Genomic DNA, 20279 nt, shown 5'->3' with positions numbered 1-20279 from the left:
GAAAAACGCTTTCTTTGCTGATCGTTGTGACTTCACTTGCTTTGGAGCTGAACAACCAGCTTCAGTCCACTGTAAACGTTCTTGTTTCAATTAAGGATCATGGTAGTAGATCCAAGTCACATCCATAGCTATAAAACGACACAAGAAATCGGATTTATATATATAAGATGAATTGTATTTCGATTATATTTGCTAACCGAATTCTGAAAGAATAAAAAATAAAAGCAAAGTGATTAACCAGTGCTTTTGTTGCCGTGCCAAAAAAAATTTAATCAAGGAATGTATCAACTATAGGTGTTATTTAGTAAACAATGGATTGTAATTATAATCAAAATAGAATCGCGCGTAGAAATTTCTTCGCGAACTGTTGCGCGTCGGCTTATAGAAAAGAATCTCTTCGGAAGGTTGTCCCGGAAAGTTCCAATGTTGGTAAAAAAGACAGCAAAACAATCGGATTGCTTTTGCTTTAGAACACATTAATTGGATCGATGAATCTAAAATAAATATGGTAGTTAGCGATGGAAACTTTTGGGTTCGATGTTCAAAGAATGCTGAAATGAATCCCAGATACACGACAAAAACTTCCAAGCACGGAAGTGGTAATATGATAAGGGGATATTTTTCGTGATACGGAGTTGGACCGCTGTTTTGAATTCGGGAAATCATGGAATAAGAATTTTAGAAGATGTAATGCTTCCAAGTGTTGAATGTAACAGGGCTTTAATTTGGCAGTTTCATCATGACAATGGCCCGAAGCATACCTCGGACGTAAGACTTGGCTACAGTATCAAGCAACCGATGCTATGACTCGGCCGGCGCAACTTCCTTTAAATCCTATAGAACCCTGTGAGAAATTGTAAAGTAAAAGTTGTGACACATTAAACCACAAAGGTGGGAGGAACTATGGGGAAAAGTTTAAGAGGTTTGGTATTCAATACCGAATTCAATCTGTAAAGCCCTAGTGAAATCTATGCCAAAAAGGTGCACTGCCGTACTCGCAAATAAAGGTTTTGTAACAAAATTCTAACTTATATGCATTTTAGAGTTTTGGTTCTATGATTTTAATTTATTGCCAGTTGAAGTTTGTGACAGTTCCTTTATATGTTATCTGCTGATAATAATTAAATTTATTTTAAGTTATATTGGCTTTTGAAATGTTTAAAATAAGTTTTATTACTAAAAATAATAATTGTTTTCTCCTAAGAACTGTACTAACACCTTTTTTAGCAAATAGTTTGTGAATAAAATTTTGTTTCTATTTTATTGTCAGTAACTGTATGAACCTATGATCATTAATATACAAATCTTCAAAGAAGGAAACCTAAATTTTCCGAATTTGCGAGTATTCTTCAAGTTCACTTTCCAACTTATGTCTTCCTTCCTAGCCTCCATTCAAAATTAGCTGGTGAAAACTTTTTTATTGTAATAAGAGAAGTTATTTTCATTATTATACACAATACAATAAAACTTAAAACTTGAAAAGAAAAAGAACTCTTAACAATATTGGATTTCCAAAGAAAATGACTAAAGCTTGAATAAGCTTAATATATTTATATACGTGCTTTATCAAACCGGAATCGCAATATTCTCTCAATATTCACAATTACAATACATATGTATCATAAAAACTGTAGAATGTATTTACATACATAACTATAAACTAGATGTGGAATTTGTTAATACAGTAAACTGTTCAAATTGTTTTCGTAGAAGTTAGTTATATCCGCTTGCTGTTGAATATTATCACTGACTGACTTACTGACTGACTGATGTAAGAACACCTTCCAGCTTTTGCATTTCCTGAAGAGATCTAGACGGGATAGATCGTCATTCGAAAGTACCTTTTTTTTTTAATTCTAACCTGGGTTGAGATTAAAACCCACAATCCACGCAATGATAGTATCGTACTTAGATCACACTGTTGCGTAGAATCGAAGCAAGATTACAGTCTATACAGTGTGCTAGAGTTGACAGATATTTCATAAGATTGAACTACTTCTAAATTTTCCAAGCATTTTAAACATTTTGGCTCAATATGATGTTAATTGGTCTACGCTAATTGAACGATCCCCACAAATCAAATAATGGCTTCCGTCCATCCAATTAAAATTAATTAGAGAGACAAAACTTGGTTTGGAATTGTATATGTCAAAAATTAGATTACTATCTTTTGAGTCCGAAAACGTCTAAATTAATTTAGTGAAGTTTACGAAATCTAACGAATACACCCCAATGAATTGAAATATATAAATTTTCCAATTCCAACACTAAGAAGACTATGAATCGCAATTGCAATATAAAGAGTTTTTATCTATCAATAACTGCCTAACAGCCCACTGTTCTTGACTCAGATGTGTTCTAAGTCAAAGTATATAACCTCAGAAACTTGCATTCAAGCAATAACTTTCGCACGAACCGGTCAAACTGACGCTGAAATACTACAAATAAAATTATGTGGCCGGGAAGAATTAATAAAGATCAACTTTTCTACGCCACTACATTGATAGTGCTTGCAATAAGTAGTAATACATGTGAATTTTGCATTACTAACATAATTATAATCGAACGCTGCTCTTTTTCCAGTTTTTTACTACCAATCAGCTGATGCCTGCTATCAGAAACAATATTGCCTAACGCCACTCAACTACAGCGGACGCTATGTGGAAGATGAGATTTATGGATACATGTCCGATGAGGCCAAAACGCTTTGCGATGGTTTTTGTCATCATAACAGTTCATTGCGATTGCGTTGTTGTGCATACGATGCTACAGTCAAATTGGAAAGAATATCGGAACAAGGTATCGAGCGATTTTCTATTACTACATTAAAAAGAGAGGAATGATAATATCAAGGAACTGTTGATTTTTCTTATATCTTTCAGTATGCATATACAATCATATAATACATAATTACATCATATATGGGGAACTGGTCAAAGACAATGAATTTCCATTTATGGTAGGTAAGAGACTAGTATGTGCAGAAGGAGTAATAAAATAGTGATCATGCGAGATCATATCTTTGAAACATATATTTCTAATTTTAAAACTTTTTTCTTCTCCAGGCTGCTTTGGGTTGGCGCGTTAAGAACGAAACTACTGGAAACACGACTATAGTTTACAAATGTGGGGGCACTATATACGATCGCGGTTATGTAATCACTGCTGCGCATTGTCTCTATCATTCGAGGTACGAAAATTATGAAAGAAAAACGAGCTTTTTATTTACTATTAAAATAAATATTAGTGATCTACCAGTGGTAGTACGTCCCGGTGGATTCGCTTTGAATGATACTGAGGCTTGGGACTTGGAAATCGAAGAAGTTATAGAGCATCCCAATTATGATTATCCAAATGTATACAATGACATTGCAATTATACGCCTAAGGACACTATTTAGGTGAGAGGATGCTTTTTTTGAAAATAATTTAATGAACAGCTAAAAATTTAATATTTTTATGACCAAAAAGTGGAAACCCGTTTCATGATGAGCCGGCATGTCTTTGGGGTGATCCGGGCTCCGCGCATAATGTTACAGCCATGGGCTACGGGAACACTCAATTTGGTGGGTATTAGAAATTTCTATTATTGGTACCCCTTCACGCTTTATATTACCCGTAAGCAGCTGGCGTATCCTCCCCCTTATTGATGAAAACGAATTTATCAACAATTGAGAACAGCGAGTGCCAATTACACTATGAGCCAGACAGCGGTGTGCTGAGTGATGGAATTATATCGACGCAGATATGCGCGAAGGATCATGAAAAATTGCGTGACACATGTCAGGTGGGATTACAAGTTATTATTCTTTATTTGAAATTAAATTTATTCAATTTTCATTACTGCAACAGGGTGACTCCGGTGGACCAATTATTAAATTTAGCAAACAAGCACATCTTAATCCCATGTCTTATGTTGTTGGCATCACTTCCTTTGGCATCGGCTGTGGCACCGGCATGCCTGCTGTTTATACGCGTATTTCTGAATATATTGATTGGATTGAAAATGTTACCTATCGAACTGTGCCAATGTGAAGAACAAATAATATAATAAAGAAATTTCAAGCATCTAAAGCGGAGTTAAAAAATAATCTTAAGAGGGAAATGGGTTGAAATCATTTTCCCAATTTTGTATATCATAATTGTTCTACTTACACTTGATTGATCATTTAAAATATATATGAGCACAGGCTACAGACATTTTGGCAATAAATTTGGTTTTATGGATCATATGAAAATGTTTTTCAAAATAGACAACATTGGCAATACAAAAGACAGTTATTAATGTTTCTAGAATAAATGTGGTTTTGGATTGGTTACTTAGCTTTGGCAATTATTTGAATACTTCGTATTATTCATAGTCTAAAAATATAATTTTAGGCATATTTAAGGAAATTCATTAGTTCCTTTCTAGAAATATAGATAGATTAATTTTGAGGAATGCACCGCGACCTATGGTCTTTTGTGCATATCGACCTATCTAGAAACATGAATCCCAGGGCCTTGATTCTGCGTCTGGAGACTGCTGTGCAGTTCATTAGCAGATGTTTTGGCTCCATTGGGGCAAAACCGGCAGTTTGCAGAAGAAGCTAAGCCCATGTTGATGAGATGCTTCTTGTGCCTGCAATGGCCGGTGTAGAACGCGACAAGCAGCCGGAATTTGTTCCACGAGAGATTAATTACGGCTTTAAACCGTTTGAGGTCGTAACGCCCCATTAGCAACCTGGCATGACGCATGCCTTGAAGTTGTTGCCAATGTCTCTCCCTGCCTGCTCTTTCCTCCCTACGGAGCAGCTCTTTAATGGTATGTGAACCAACCGCTATGCTTTCCCTTAGCAGCACGTCCAGTGATGAATCATTCTATTCCGCCTTACTGCCAAGAGTAACTTTGAACTTCTTAGTGAAGCTTACTATTTAAGTAAGGCTGTCCCTTGGGAGAAGGGCCAGTGGCATTTCCTCACTTAGCGCCTTCATCTGTTGGGACGAGATTACCTTCCCTTTGCCAACTCCCTCTGCTGTCATTCGGAGTAGAGTCTGTTTGGCTGTCTGTTTGATTACCATGTGTAGCGGTGTAAGTTCTTGTATGACTTCCAGTTCTGCACTCGGACACGTACCCATTGCTCCCGACGTGCAGATGCAGGCAAATCTTTGCAGCTTCGACAGTTTAAGTCCTATCGAAGTCTGCGATGCTTTAGAAACCCAAAATACCGCTCCATACGTGATAATCGGTCTTACGATCATGGTGTATATCCACCTGATAGTCCTTGGGGAGCACCCCCAGGATTTCCCAGCAAGTCGGTTGCACACCATGAGTGCTTTCGTAGCCTTGGATAGGGTCAGGTCCACTTGCTGCTTCCATCGTAGAGTGGAATCCAGCGTGAGGCCCAGGTACTTTACCGTGCTGGCCATCTCCACCACTCTGCCGTCAAGAGATAGATTTCTGAGGCCTGGCAGTGACTCTAGTGAAGGGAATGATTGTAGTTTTAGAGGGGTTGATGTTTAAGCCAACCCCACTACATCATCCCTTTGCCAGCCCCAGTCCCCTCTGTACGATATCGCAGAGTGTGTCTACGAATTTACCCCTAGCTAAGATAACAATGTCATCCGCATATCCCTGACAGCAGATTCCATAGCTAGTTAGCAGCTCAAGGAAATCGTCCACAACTAGGCTCCAAAGTTGGAAGAATAGCACTCCGCCCTGTGGGCAACCTCTTGTTGTGTCAAGACGAATTTTGGTATCTCCTACTGAGGTTTCAGCTACCCTAGTAGTCAGTAGGATTCCGATCCATCTGCGTACTGGTGCTGCCACACTCCTTTTCTCCAGTGCTCTTGGCACGCTTTCGTGAGACGTATTGTCAAAGGCACCTTCGATATCAAGGAAGGCGCATAACAGCACCTTGCCCCCATCTAACGAACTCTGGATCTCCGAGGTCAGCTGATGCAGAGCAATATTTGTTGATCTGCCTGCTGTGTACGCATGCTGCTTTGCATGAAGGGTGAAGCCTTCAGCACCTTCGATCGTATTTCATGGTCTATGATCTTTTTCATACTCTTAAGCAGGAAGGAAATAAGACTGATTGGCCTGAAGGATTTCGCCAATAAGTAGTCTATCCTTCCTACTTTGGGTATGAAGATCACCTTTGCAGTGCGCCGTGGTTCTGGGATATATGCCAGCACTGGGCTATCCCTCATCAGCCGAACAAGGTGGGGCAGTAGTACCTGCTCACCCTGTTGCAGAAATGCTGGAAGAATGCCATCCGCACCCGGGAACTTATATTTTTCAAAGGAGGCCAAAGCCCACTTTATGGAGTCTGCAGTGAAGAGCTGGTTTGCGACTATCCAGTCTAAGCGTGAGGGCTTTCGTTCGACCATAGGTCGGATCTGGTCTTCTTGAATTGTCTCCGGGAAATGCGCAAGTAGAAGAGCCGTGGCTCTTTCTTCTGTCCCATCAGATCTTTCAATTGCTAGTACTGTGTCCATCTTGCCTATAGGGCAGGGCCTTATGCAGGCTTGCTGCCTCTGACGTTGAGGAGATGCCTTCACAGAACTTCCTGAAGCTCTTCTGCTTTGCTGTCCTAATCTCCTTATTGTAAGCAGTTATGCTGCACCTATAGCCCTCCCAGTTTCCGGTGCGCTTAGCCTTATTGAATAGCTTGGTTGGTGGTTGTCTTTAGGGGACAGCTGCTATGATATCCCTCTATAATGGATTGGTTTAGAGCAGACAATCTGCTTTCCAATCCAGAAGCCGTTGCACTGCTATCCAGCTGCCCCCTTCTACTAACATTTGTTCCAAGCGAGTCCCTAAAAGTGGCCCAGTCCATGTTCCTAGGGATACGCTTGGGAGGGAGTTGTTTGACCTCTATCGCCAGTGCGAATCTTATGATTCGGTGATCCGACATGTGAGATCAGCCCTGCCACAGACTCGTTAATAAGAGTGATGTCCAGCACCTCCATTCTAACACTAGTTACAAAGGTGGGTTCGCACCCCACTTTTGCAATACGTAAATTCTTACTAGCTATAAACTCAATGAGAGACACACCCCGTGTGTTACAGTCCGTGCTGCCCCATTCGATGTGGTGGGCGTTAGCGTCACATCCTTGGATGAGGGGCAGCTTATTCCTTCTGCAATACTCCACCAGGTTGCCGACTGCCACTGGGGGTGCTGTCAGAGTCTCCCCCGGAGAGTAGGCCGCTGCCATGACGAAATCCACTCTTTCGTCGTTTCTTGCTTGTACAGCGACCAGGTCCTGTGTTAGGAACTCTGAAATGCAAAAAAAATCCATATCGTTCCTAACTATTATGCAGGTTCTAGGTCTCTCACTAGAGAGATCCCACATTACCTTATTCGACTCCATTTTGAGGCCCCTGACCTCTCCTTTATTGATCCATGGCTCCTGGATCAGCAGTATGCCCAGTCCATCCGTTGTGAACCTGCTCGCGATAACCGCCGAGGCCGACGCCGCATGGTGCAGGTTCACCTGGGCAACTTCCATGAGTGGCTCCACTACAGGATCGGCTCCATGAGGAACTGGTCCTCATTCTCACCGTCCTCCGCGATGCCCCCCGCTAGGTCCATGAGCCCCTCCAGAAGCTCCTGAGTGGAGGGTAGCGCCCCCCCTTGCTTGCCCGTCTTCTCGCTAGGGACCTTCACCGTTGTCTAAGCTTCGACGTACTTACGCCGGGTTGAGTCGCAACGTCATCCACCTGCATTATTTCTCCTGCATCACCCTCGGTGGTCGTTTTAGGCTTAAATAGCCTCAGGACCACCAAGCTGATCCCGTAGTTCAAGCGGAAGTTCACTCTCCGGACGAGTTTATACGATTCGTCGTCTATGCAGAGGTTGAGCCTCCACCCTGAATCCACCCGCTAGGTCGATGTGCTGAGGCCCTCGTTATGGTTATGGATGAGCCCGAGAGCAAACTCGTACGGCTTGCCTGCGCACCTGGGGAGGAATACCGTCATGCTATGCATGGGCGGAATTTCGTCCCCCTTCTATGCGTAAAGGATGCGGCCATTCCAGCCTGCCAGCTTGAGAGTGGTCTCCCTCAGCCAACCAGCCGACCTCTCATCCTTGCAGTCAACCTGCAGCATGCCTCCTTTAAAATATACCCCATTGAAGGAGGCTTTGTATCCAGACCCTCTGAACACCTCCTCCATGAGTAGGGCTTGGAGCACGGTGAGCTCCTCAGACCCCAGCATCTCCGCCGGGTAGTTCAGCGGCAGCACAGCCATACAAATACCTTTGAGGACATCCGCATACCTGCGCTGTCCCTCCACTGCCCGGGGTGGTTTGAGGCGGAGTGGTGGCCACCGGTTCCTTTCTAAACACAAATTAAATTAATTCTTATATGCAATTTTTTTCAAAAACATCGATGAAACCAACTACCATTTAAAGACCAAATCGACAGACGTAGAAATAACTATACTTGTTTTATTTTTCATAATTTAAAAAAAAAAAAATCTACAAAAAAAATTTGATTTTCTTAAATCAATTTTTTTTATTATAATCGGCCAAATAAACTTAAAATTTCGCGCTTTTTCCATTACCTTTACATATTTGGTCGAATACTTATTTTCACATCAACAACCTGAAATCTTTACTCGAATATCTTCAAAACGAACAACAAATTTTCGCACAGTGTATAAAAATATTCTAAAATAAAAGAAATGTAGAAAAACAAATATTTCTTAAGAAAAAACCCAAAAGTTTCAGTAAAAAAAAAAAATAATATGATTATTATGAATGCATTTCTTTCGTATGAAACCTGTTCACAAACTGTTCTCAAGCGTTTTCGAAGTTTAAAGGCGTTTCTCACTTATTTTTAGCTGAACATTTTTTGACAGCAATTATTTCCGATTAGTAGCTTAATGTTTGTCAGCAGCATTAAGTTCTCACATTCAAGTTTTGTTTTCACTCGCAGTCAGTCAGTTGTAGAAGTTGAAGAAGATGCTGCGCTTGGGCAATTATTCAAAATCTATAAATTTTGGCATCATTAATTGGTTTATATTGGGTAAATGGATTACTTTTCATTTTTATATATATTTGTATAAAAAAAAATTAAAAATATAAGTTTAATAATATAAAGTAACTAGCGTATTTATTAAAAGACGTTTCTAATTTTTTAATAATTTTATCAACAGTTATTCACTTTTTTTTGACAGCCGACGCATGCTATAATAGTCAAGAATGTTACACACCGAAAAACTTTAAAGGATATTATTACACATCTGAGGGATTTCAAACCCTTACTGATAGTCAGAAAAACAATTGTGAGGGTAATTGTGTTGATAATAACGTGACGCTGGTTTGTTGCACATTCAATCTTCAACCCCAAAAATATCGCTTACTATATCAATGTATGTATATATGTATGTTTTGCATATCATATATTTTAATTTATTTATTACCATCTGATCAAATATAACCCGGACTGGTACTGGAAACTGCTTCCACAAACCTTTTTTAATGTTCGTGTGAAGTTTGATATTCACCGCTGTTAGTTTACGACGCGAAAAATTTGTCAGGCAAATTTTACCGTGAAAAAAATTTACAATCAAATTGAATTGTGTGTTTTCAATGGAATCACGGCTACGGAATTCTCAAAAATGTTGCAGAAGTGTTTTGTGGAGTCTACTTTATCTCAAACACAAATATTTGAGTGACGCAAAGCATTCAATGAATGTCGTAAAGTCATCGAAAATTTGTCTCAGCGAGTTGTCTCTTCAGCTCTCTTTATAACGATAAACTCGCGAAAATGTAGTGCTTGAAAATTATCGTGCTGGCAACAGAGAAATAGCAGAGGATCTCAACTTCTCTAATGGATCGACTCTACACGGATTGGTTAATGTTTTGAGTATAAAGTGTGTCGATGCTGCACTCGAACCAAACGACCTAAATCTTTTTCCAGATTTGGCTCCTTATGACTGTTTTAATTTGGAAACTGAAAAGTCTGTACTGAGCCCAGTGGAATCATGAAGGAACTGAAGGCTATTCCAGCCGAGGCTTATAACAAGTGTATAGAAAATTGGATTAAGCGTTGGCATGCTTGTATTAGCTCAAGAACCAATTGTAAAGGCAATGATAAATTTTTCTATTAAAATGTGTCAGTCCGGGTCAAATTTAATTAGATGGTATTTATTTTATAAAGAATACAAATAATTATTGTTATTAATTTTGATTTGCGGAGTTTCGAAAAACTATTTCTTAGATGGTTGCCACATATTTACAAATTTTAATGAATTAAACTAAATTGAAAATACAGTGAAATTTTAAAAAGATTTTGTCTATAAGAGCTGTCACCCGTTTAAATTATTAAATATTAAATAATTACAGTGTTAATATCGGTTTGAAAATTCTTTGAATTAAAATAGTAAATAATTTAATAATCTAACCCTTAAATAACACCCACAGCATGCATAGACGATCATTTGCAGTATGAATTTATTACATTTGGCGTAGTGGCTAAACCAAATGAGTTTCCATTTATGGTAAGCTCGATTTTAAAACATTCATATGTAAATATTTAAATATGTAAATATTTCAACAAAATTTTGTTTCCTTAAATGAGAGGCTGCCTTGGGTTGGCGTATCACCAAAGAGGATGGTACAGAGAGCATAGCTTATAGGTGTGGTGCAACTTTGATCGCCAGCAGATACTTGTTAACAGCGGCCCACTGTTTCTATCACTCTAGGTGGACTGTAGAAATTTTATTTTTTCAATTTTCTTTTAACTTCCTTTTTTAATTACTTCTCAGTGATCTGCCAGTTGTGGTGCGTCCAGGTGGTTTCGACCTTAATAGCACCACAGCGATTGATCATGATATCGACCAGATTATTGAACACCCCAACTACATATATCCTGGTCTATATAATGACATAGCAATCGTTCGTATGGAGAAAGTATTTCTGTGAGTGCATTTATAGACATTTTGAAGAATATTGACTACAGAGATTACTGAATTGCAGTAGCTACACATCGATTGTTGCTAGAGCATGTGTATGGTATAAGCCACTGGCTGAGCAGGAAGTCACTGCCATAGGCTATGGCAATACGCAGTTTGGTAAGGAACGGGGAAAGTGGCCAAGTTTTTATTCAATTTAATATTTTTGCATCTTCCAGCTGGTACCTCATCACCACTGTTAATGAAAACTAGTTTATCGAGCATATCCAATGAGGAGTGTAATCAACATTATGAACAAGATGATGAAGTGCTCAGCTCGGGTGTAGTCTCTACACAATTATGTGCAAAAGATTATGAAAAGCTGCGTGATACTTGTCAGGTAATATAAAAATCAACTCTTTCTAATATATTGTATATAATGTATCACATGCCACCATTTTCCGTTAATTATATTTACAATAATTTATAACCTAATTATCCTAATTTTCCAGGGCGATTCTGGTGGTCCTTTGATTGTGTATGAAAAAATCGACGGTTACAGTCGTATGGCTTATATTGTAGGTATTACGTCGTTTGGTATTGGCTGCGGCACAGGTACCCCGGGCATTTATACACGTATATCTGAATATTTTGATTGGATTGAGGAAACAATTTATAAATAAACAAACATTTAGGTAGAAATATATGCATTGACAAAAATTATATTTTATCTAATATTAATTAATTTTATATATAAAACTAAGAGAGCTTTAGGACACTCCTAATGATTGATATTTATTAAAAAAATCTGGCGGTAACTGACACAGGAATATACTGAATTTACTGTATCTACTAATAAGTGAGCTATACTGAGAATAATTTGTTATTAAATGGGACAAATCTTAACTCGAGAATCCTTTGAATGAAAAAGTTTCAGTTAAAAAGCAAAATAGTCATAATAGGTTTGTATCTTAACTGCTAACTATTGCTAGCTAACAAAGTTTTTGCTGGGAAAACGTTTCTTAACTCAAAAAACTAACAGAAGAGGGGACAAGTTGAGAGCGTAAAAAGCTGAGAGAGCTACTAGTTTCTGCTAGTGAAATTTCTACTAGCAGAAAATATCTACTGCCATATGAAGAGACAGCTGTTAAAGCACATGTGATCAAGCGATATTTTACGCATTTGCTTTGATTTTGTTAAACATTTTGATATTTTCTTGCTAGTTTCTGTTAGTTTTCCGTTACTGTACATTTTCGTTATTTCGATCTTGGTGAGAGTAACTGTCAATTTTCTTCTTCATGATAGTTAGCAGCTACTAGCAGTGGAGATATAAAGCTAATGAAATAATCTTCAATAGCAATGATATACTCATAGTTAAACTAAGCTTACCTGCTATAGGATAGTGCACAGTAGATCGATGAACAATGCAACAGCAACTTCAATAAAAGAAGTGTAATAAAACGGTCTTATTCTTAAACGGTCGTAGTTTGTAGCACCCAGTAGGAAATGTTGAAGACATAAAATAACTATATAAAGGATTAGCATGACGAGTTGAGCCGATTTAGCCATGTCCGACTGTCTGCCTAAGATTCCCCCTGCGGGCGGGTATGAATGTCGTAGGAGGCGACTACAAGGTGCGTTCCAAAGTAAACAGTAAAAAAGTAACAAAGTAAACTCTAGTGGCGCCATCTATATGTCGACTAGTGCATTAGAATCTGCTATCGGAAGTGAAGTTATTGCGTTTTAAGTGTCAGTATTTTTTTGTCATCGGTGCGAAAATGAGCTTCGAACAAAGAGCCAACATTAAATTTTGTTTTAAAATTGGTAAAACTTTTACCGAAATTCTTCAATTGATGAAACAAGTTTATGGCGATGATTGCCTATCCCGTAGCAGAGTGCACGAGTGGTTTCAACGTTTTCAAAGTGGTCGTGAGGACATAAATGAGTTTTTATGATTTAAAGGGTATTGTCCACAAAGAATTTATTCCACCCGGCCAAAACGTTAATGCGGTATTCTACCTTGGAGTTTTGAAGCGTTTGGTGCGCCGTATTCGACGTGTTCGGCCCGAATATCGCGAAGATAGAAGTTGGGGTTTTTTGCACGATAATGCATCGTCTCATCGATCGACGCTTGTGGCCGATTATTTGACCAAAAATCACATTTTAACAATCAACCACTCCCCGTATTCAAATGATATGGCACCGTGCGACTTCTACCTTTTCGAAAAAATGCATTTGCCGATGAAAGGAAAGCGTTATGCAGACGTGGAGGCCATTCAAAAGGCTTGCATCGGCATACTGGCGGCCATACCGGGCAACGACCTAAAACACTCTTTCGACATGCTTGTGGACCGTGCAAAAAGCTGTATTAAAGCAGAAGGAGACTATTTTGAATAAAATTAATTGATTTTGTCGATAAAACCATTTGTTCTATCTTTTTTTTTAAAGTCCTGTTTACTTTGTAAAATCCAAATGCACTATGACTGTTATTAAATCTTGCCAAGAAATATCAGCATAGTTATGTCAGAAATAGTGCTATAATACTCAGCTTGATCTGATATTATAGACTTTAAACGAGATTCCAAATAAAAATACATTTGCAGTTCAAGCGACAAATGTCACCAGTCATTGAGCTGGTGGGTAGCTCAACTGGCAGTAGCTTCGGCTGCACAGTCTTACCGGAGACTCAACTCTGGTACGACGGGGAGCAGAATGCCCTGGGACTTCGGTCCAATCTGCTTATTGGATTTGGCCCTTTGGGGATATTCGTGGAGCCTGTGGTTTAAACCTAAATGCTGGAAAAACTGAAATTTAAAAAAAAAAAAAAAGAAGTTGCGCAAGCAACTGGTTTCCGTACCCGAAAATGGAAGAGGTTTTAGGCCGGCCTCGAATCCTACCAAGATGGTCAGTGTGCCCCTACACACTGGCCACTGGTAACCAAATAAATATTTGCAAATAGCTCGTATTGCTTGGGGCATTGTGTTGATACGCTGTGCTTTTGAGCACCGTAAGGTAAGGCCGTCGCCGGCAGGTACTCACGTAAATCACAACGAAAGTTGTCTCCCTGAGATATCGATCTGAGAATATTCTCATTTGCCCACTATAGTATGGTATTTAGCTACCATACAAACCGGTCGATCAAAATCAAGTCCTTGTATGGAAAACTTTATTTGACAAAATATTTTCGCGAAATTTGGATTGGATTTGTTTCCAAGGCAACACTGTAATCTACGAGTATAATGTTCAGATCGGACCTATAGCATATAGCTGCCATTCTAACTGGCGGTTCAAAATCAAAATAAAGATAGTTTTATACCCTTTTACGCCATAAGAAATGCACCTGTAAAGGGTATTATAGATCCGGTGCAACCGAAGTTAAAGTTTTTTGTTATTTTTAATTAAAATAATTAAATAATTGCTTGATATCTTTTATATTCTTTGATTATTTGAAATTTTTATTTTGAAAATTTTGTTATTATTTTGATTTTCTGGTTAGTCAAATTGTTATTTGTTCTTATCAGTGTTGCGAACACGTGTGCACGTATGTAAGATTATACTTGTATGTAAGCAAACATGCTTCAACAGCATCTTCTTCTAACGAAGAACCGCAAGTCTTCAGAACAAGTTTGGTCATCCTTGCGGTCAGATGCGCTGCGGTCGTTTGAAGTTGAAATAAAAGGCAAAGGAAAAACGCTTGCAAAATGTATAGGCCAACGCCTTTTACACAGCTTTTCCGCTTACTAGCAGTTGCACAATTGCTACTTATAAGTAAATATAAAATTTAATTTTTTTAAATCGTTTACATTTATTATATAAGTTTTTAATAAAAAATGGTACACATTTCACTTAGCAATGGCCTGCCACGAAGATCAGCCTTGTTTAACACCACGAAACCGGCTTGGCAGCTATATAACACGCGCTAATTACCTCAAGTTGACCAAGGAGTTGCAAGATTTATGTTTGGGTGTGTGCAGTTACAATGGAACAACACGATTTTTGTGTTGCCCCTCACTAGATGAGCCCTCAGACAAAAGAATATCGCAAATTCGTGAGTGTTATAAGTAAATGTGTAAATAAAAAGTGCAAACATTGCAATAAAATTGACGTACTTACTTGTTTGTTTGCTTAAATCATTATAAAATTTGATAATTCCACCTTCTCATTACAGAATGTGAGCGAGATCACCGCAAATTCTCCTTTATATTCATAACAAATGGCAAGCTTGCAAAGAATAACGAATTTCCGTTTATGGTGAGTAGCTTTCATACATACATACAAATAAATTTTTTTTTTTAAATTTACATTTGTGTTGAGTCCCCCTTTACAGGCTGCCATAGGTTGGCGCTCTACATTTGGCAGCAGTGACATTACATACAGATGTGGTGGCGCTTTAATCACCAGTCGGCACTTGCTAACGGCGGCACATTGCCTTTACCATTCAGAGTACGTAGACATATATAACGGTAAATTAAAAGTAAATATTTGAACTCTCTACATTTCAGTGAATCACCGATTGTGGTGCGCCCAGGTGGTTTCGATTTAGACGATACTGCGGCGAGGGACATTGAAATCGATCAAATCTACATACATCCAGGGTATAATTATCCGAGTGTTTACAATGACATTGCAATTATTCTTTTGAAGGAGGAATATTAGTAAGTAGAACTTCACTCCGAATTTCGTAGTACTAAAGTCTAATTTGATAACAGTGCCGGGAGATCCAGTAATTCTGGACCAGCATGTTTGTGGGCAAAACCACTACAGGTGGCAAACGTTACGGCTATCGGTTATGGTAATACACAATTTGGTGAGTAAGGAATATGAAACAATTCAGAAAATATTTTTGCTTAAAATTAAATTAAATACAACACTTTATACTCACCATTTGGTAAATTTCATATATGTTAATAATAATAAATCTGACTACTCTATCTCCTTTTCCGCCTATTAAGCCGGTTTATCGTCCTCCAAATTAATGAAGGCAGACCTGAGTATTCTACCAAATCAAAAATGCGCCGAATATTATGAAGAAGATGGCATTATATATTCACAGTTATGTGCAAATGACCCGGTAAAGAGGGGCGATACATGTCAGGTGGGTTGAAAATATGAGAAAGAGGTGATATTTTTAAAAAATGTTTGCCCAGTTGGTTTTATTTTTCGAAAGTATTTTTATCTAATTTTTCTTTTAATATGTCGCGCATATTTTTGTTTGTGCAATTATTTTGTATTACTTCATTTTATCAAATTGTTTTATATATGTACGTGAATATCATTTATTGAAAACATACTTCCCACAGGGTGACTCGGGCGGTCCGATTATATTGTACCGTAATATCGGCAAGAATTATTTTGATGTACCCTACATAGTTGGTATCACCTCTTTCGGCATTGGTTGCGGTACTGGAGCACCAGGCGTGTACACGCGTGTCGCCAGCTATATAGACTGGATTGAGAAAGTTGTCTACTATTAAATATGTTTCATTTGGTTAATACTTGTAGTATAAGCGAATAAATTTTGCGTTTCAACTTCTACGAAAACCTAATTATTTTATAGAAATAAATAAACATATATACTGGACAATTAAAACATATATATGTATGTATGTATATTACTTGTACCCCTTAATGTAAGCCACATTTTGCTGAAACAAATTTTCGAAAATAATTTTAAGTAAACAAACCCTTGGTTAGCTTGTTAATGGAACGTTTTATTGGCTTGTTTGGCATAGTAGATTGTTATCCAAGGCAGCGCTACAATCTCCGAACAAATTGTTTAATTCGGACCACTAAAGCATATAGCTGACATTCAAACTGATCGATCAAAATCAGTATACATTTCTTCATAAAAGAAAAAAATTTTGCCTTCACCAAATTCGATGTTCGAAAAATGTTCAATAAGCAAATAAAGGTATCTACTCGTATATGGAAGCACATTCGCCTTTTCATGGACTCGGATTTTCTTATAGATTGTGCAACTTTTAAGCATGAGAACATAAAATTTTCATAAAATTAAACTCCAACTTAAAAGCGCATACCTTTTCGTCTCTTCATACTAATTTTTAATCTTAACTTGTGGTTGCTAGTAGAAAAAAATTCTTGGAAACCAGCAATTACAGCACTTGCAGCTGGCTCTAAAAGTCAGAACAAGTTTTATCATCCTTGTGTACACACGTTTACCGTTTGACATTCTGGGAGAAATTCGCTTAAATATGCAAACTTTATATTTTGCGGGCGTTATTGACTTAATTGTCGTACACTTCTCAATTTTGGGTAATTGAAAAATTATATAAAAGTTTTGTTTTGCAAATCCAGCAATGAATATGTAATTTTTATGACCTCACAGTGATGGGCTGCTACGAATATCAAAGCTGCTTAACCACACGAAACCGGCTTGGTGCCTATGTAACGCGCGATGTCTACCATCAGATGCCTAAGGAATCGCAAGACATATGTTTGGGTGCCTGTAGTTACAACAAAAGTACACAACTGATTTGTTGTGCATATCAGGATGTGCCAGCGGACAAAAGAATATCGCAAATTCGTGAGTGTTATTCGGAAAATATTTGTATTTGTTGTATAAGTGCACGCGAATGTATAATTCAAATTATTAAATGCAATTCAATATCTGTATATACCCCAGAATGTGAGATAGATCACACCAGACATCAGTTAATAGTGCATGGCAAAGTGGCAAGGAGAAATGAATTTCCTTTTATGGTGAGTAAATTAATTTTGCGATTGAAAATGTTGTGATTTTGTTTTTTTAAATTATTATTATTATTTTGTTTATATTCACAGGGCGCCATTGGTTGGCGCGACTTGTTTGCGGTGAACACCATATCCTACAAATGTGGCGGTGCTTTAATCAATCGAAGATATTTGCTGACAGCTGCGCATTGTCTTTTTCATTCGAAGTATGTATAATGTACATACTAGAGGGATCCAAAAACTAAGCTATTGAAATCATTGGTCAAAATTAACAAATATACAGAGATAAAAATATAAAATAAAATAAAATGTCCTAAAAGATCTACCCCAGTGGAATTTTTTCAATTAAGAAATTTGAATTTTTAAAAGCTTTGAAAAGTGAAAGTTCAGTTTTAACCCATGAATTCTATAGGTTAGTTTTTGGCTCACCCAAATATATGCTGTCCATATTTTTCTCACCAATAAAATATTTTCCGAAATTTCAGTAAACCCCCCATTGTGGTGCGTCCAGGCGGTTTCAACCTAACCGATGCGTACGCAAAGGATTTTGAAATCGATGAAATCTACATACATCCCGGCTATGAATATCCGAGCGCCTACAACGACATTGCGATTATACGCTTGAAGGAGCCATATTAGTAAGATTTTGTTAAAATACTTCTTACTTAATCAAAATTAATTAAAGCAGTGTTGTCGCTGCAAAGTAAAGTGGGGTTGGTTTATGGTAGTTATTAAGACGAATAAAAAGTTAAGAAGCTTATATTCTGATAAAAACAGTGTAACTTGAGTTTAGCTGTTTTCAGCTAGATACTTTTTGGATGAATAGCAACTCACGATAGTCTTCGGAAACATTTTGAACAATAAATAACCTTTGCCAATTGTTAAGAAAAGGTCTAGCTGAACAAGAAGGTGAAGTGCTGTTGCAAACTAGAAAATGTTTAAGTGCTAAATGGAACGAACACTTAGATTGAGAGGAAAACGACATTCCTAATTTTTTAACAGAAATTTATATTATTAAACAATATACCCATTTACATTTTTTTGGATTTTTTTTCAGTGCCGAGAGTTTCAACAACACTGGTCCGGCTTGCACTTGGGCACTACCCTTGTTCGCAGCAAATGTTACAGCTATCGGCTATGGAAGCACAAGATTTGGTGAGAAGAAAGCTAAACCATGACTATCAGAAAACAAGAGAAAACTTCTCTAAGAACTATCTTTAAAATTTTTGGCTAAAAATTTATAAAACCACACCAATGTGCGGCATTAAGTAACCCTATAATAATTACTTAACTTTATAATTATAAGTTTTAAAGTAGTAAATAATTAAATTTATACTTACTTAGTTTGTATGTATACTTTCCCATACTTAGCTGGTTTAGCATCGGACACTTTAATTAAGACGAAGCTAACTATTTTGACGAATGAAGAATGCGGTAAATACTATGAGCAAGATGACGATTTGCTTTATCATGGCATTATTCACTCGCAGTTGTGCGCAAATGATACAGTTGGAATGAGCGATACTTGTCAAGTGAGGAAATAATCTTGAAAGATATGTTCTGCTGAATTTTGAACAATAATACATCGAATACACCAATTCATTAATTTTGATTGCTAAAGTTTTTTTTTTTTTTTTGTTAAAATTTCCATTTAATCCTTGAATATTTTGTAACAAATATTTTTTTTTTCTTAAAACCGCAGGGGGACTCTGGCGGACCCATTATAATGTACCGTACTGGTGATGAGAATAACTTTTACGAAATGCCGTACGTGGTTGGCATCACCTCATTCGGCAATGGTTGCGGTTCTGGGGTGCCGGGGGTGTACACACGTGTCGCCAGCTATATAGACTGGATTGAGAAAATCGTATACTGAGAAAATAAGCAAATAATGTAACTGATGAAACGCAATAATTTTCCAATAAAAATTATAACCTAAAAGTTCAATGAAAACTAACCTAAAATATTTTCATTTCTGGCGCTTACATAAGAGCTTCTTCCTATACAGTTATTTCATATTTTTTTGCTTTTTGTTTTGTTGCACTTAAAGGTTCGTTAAATTTGAAATTTCCACATAAATGACGACACGTTTTGACAAACTCTACCCACTAGCCGTCAAATTGCTTGTAGTGTGATGTCACCGCAAAACAGCTGGAGGAGCTGATAGTTCCAAATAGGGCTTAGATGCGGTGTAACAGAGGTCAAATGTTATGCCAAACATGTTACGCCTCCGCCTGCGCACAACTACGTTACCAGACGCCTCGAAATACACACATACATTTAAATACAGATTTTATTGGCTAAACGAGCAATTTTTGCTCTGGGCGCTAATCGCAGCTGAATTATTAGAATTGCCAACGAGGAGTGAGTGCAGTTATTTACATACATATATACGTACATATGTATATGTATCGTACTCATGTGCACGAAGGAGAAGTGCATCAGATGTGGCGTGGTCGTTTATTGTTGTTGCAGCAGGCTTTCATGCACCGAATTAACATAATCGTGATACAGCAGGCACGCCGCGTGTATAAAATAAAATAATACAAATTAAGTGAAACACACACACATGCATGCATACTTATATGTAAGCATATGTGGCAGCTTGGGCAGGAGGTGTTGCAAAAAAAGTGAATTGCACGTCGACGCCACCTAAAATCAGTGCTCACACACACACGCGCATGCTA

General features: G+C 37.7%; 3 protein-coding genes across 5 annotated transcripts; all 3 read left to right on the top strand.

The window, feature by feature from the left end:
• Window positions 1-1952: 1952 nt before the first annotated feature.
• On the top strand, window positions 1953-4073 carry LOC106616487 (trypsin-1). Of its 2 annotated transcripts, none has more exons than XM_070111649.1 (8): window positions 1953-2519; window positions 2584-2799; window positions 2883-2959; window positions 3066-3190; window positions 3248-3400; window positions 3471-3565; window positions 3626-3786; window positions 3852-4073. In XM_070111649.1, the coding sequence occupies exons 1-8, from the start codon at window positions 2453-2455 to the stop codon at window positions 4032-4034; spliced, it is 1077 nt and encodes a 358-aa protein (XP_069967750.1). In that variant the 5' UTR covers window positions 1953-2452; the 3' UTR covers window positions 4035-4073. The 2 variants fall into 2 exon arrangements, with proteins under 2 accessions (XP_069967750.1, XP_069967749.1); XM_070111648.1 differs by having other exon boundaries at window positions 1954-2522.
• A 4815-nt stretch (window positions 4074-8888) lies between these two features.
• On the top strand, window positions 8889-11604 carry LOC118681675 (serine protease snake-like). Of its 2 annotated transcripts, none has more exons than XM_036367133.2 (8): window positions 8889-9011; window positions 9163-9357; window positions 10412-10488; window positions 10571-10692; window positions 10756-10908; window positions 10967-11061; window positions 11121-11281; window positions 11394-11604. In XM_036367133.2, exons 1-8 carry the CDS (start codon window positions 8948-8950, stop codon window positions 11562-11564), a joined length of 1038 nt encoding a protein of 345 aa, XP_036223026.2. In that variant the 5' UTR covers window positions 8889-8947; the 3' UTR covers window positions 11565-11604. The 2 variants fall into 2 exon arrangements, with proteins under 2 accessions (XP_036223026.2, XP_036223005.2); XM_036367112.2 differs by having other exon boundaries at window positions 9142-9357.
• Window positions 11605-14371: 2767 nt separating this feature from the next.
• On the top strand, window positions 14372-19556 carry LOC106616491 (transmembrane protease serine 9). The gene is made up of 15 exons (XM_070111965.1): window positions 14372-14649; window positions 14732-14929; window positions 15050-15132; window positions 15209-15324; window positions 15384-15536; window positions 15591-15688; window positions 15834-15976; window positions 16182-16352; window positions 16971-17154; window positions 17228-17601; window positions 17683-17798; window positions 18078-18230; window positions 18650-18747; window positions 18964-19124; window positions 19295-19556. Exons 1-15 carry the CDS (start codon window positions 14583-14585, stop codon window positions 19466-19468), a joined length of 2289 nt encoding a protein of 762 aa, XP_069968066.1. The 5' UTR covers window positions 14372-14582; the 3' UTR covers window positions 19469-19556.
• The last annotated feature ends 723 nt before the right edge of the window (window positions 19557-20279 follow it).

The sequence above is a fragment of the Bactrocera oleae genome, chromosome 6, assembly GCF_042242935.1.
Source record: "Bactrocera oleae isolate idBacOlea1 chromosome 6, idBacOlea1, whole genome shotgun sequence".
Lineage (NCBI taxonomy): Eukaryota > Metazoa > Arthropoda > Insecta > Diptera > Tephritidae > Bactrocera > Bactrocera oleae.
The sequence above is the reverse complement of the archived record's forward strand: the minus strand, read 5'-3'. Positions and strand labels throughout refer to the sequence as shown.

Excerpts from the sequence above, each read along its gene's own strand:
- LOC106616487 (XM_070111648.1), top strand. The coding sequence starts at position 2,453 with ATGTGGCCGGGAAGAATTAATAAAGATCAACTTTTCTACGCCACTACA. Across the intron at positions 3,191-3,247 it reads CATTGTCTCTATCATTCGAG|TGATCTACCAGTGGTAGTAC; the intron begins GTACGAAAATTA and ends AATAAATATTAG. Across the intron at positions 3,566-3,625 it reads CTACGGGAACACTCAATTTG|CTGGCGTATCCTCCCCCTTA; the intron begins GTGGGTATTAGA and ends ACCCGTAAGCAG.
- LOC118681675 (XM_036367112.2), top strand. The coding sequence starts at position 8,948 with ATGCTGCGCTTGGGCAATTATTCAAAATCTATAAATTTTGGCATCATT. Across the intron at positions 10,489-10,570 it reads CAAATGAGTTTCCATTTATG|GCTGCCTTGGGTTGGCGTAT; the intron begins GTAAGCTCGATT and ends CTTAAATGAGAG. Across the intron at positions 10,693-10,755 it reads CACTGTTTCTATCACTCTAG|TGATCTGCCAGTTGTGGTGC; the intron begins GTGGACTGTAGA and ends ATTACTTCTCAG.
- LOC106616491 (XM_070111965.1), top strand. The coding sequence starts at position 14,583 with ATGTATAGGCCAACGCCTTTTACACAGCTTTTCCGCTTACTAGCAGTT. Across the intron at positions 17,155-17,227 it reads CGTACACTTCTCAATTTTGG|TGATGGGCTGCTACGAATAT; the intron begins GTAATTGAAAAA and ends ATGACCTCACAG. Across the intron at positions 18,231-18,649 it reads CGCTTGAAGGAGCCATATTA|TGCCGAGAGTTTCAACAACA; the intron begins GTAAGATTTTGT and ends ATTTTTTTTCAG.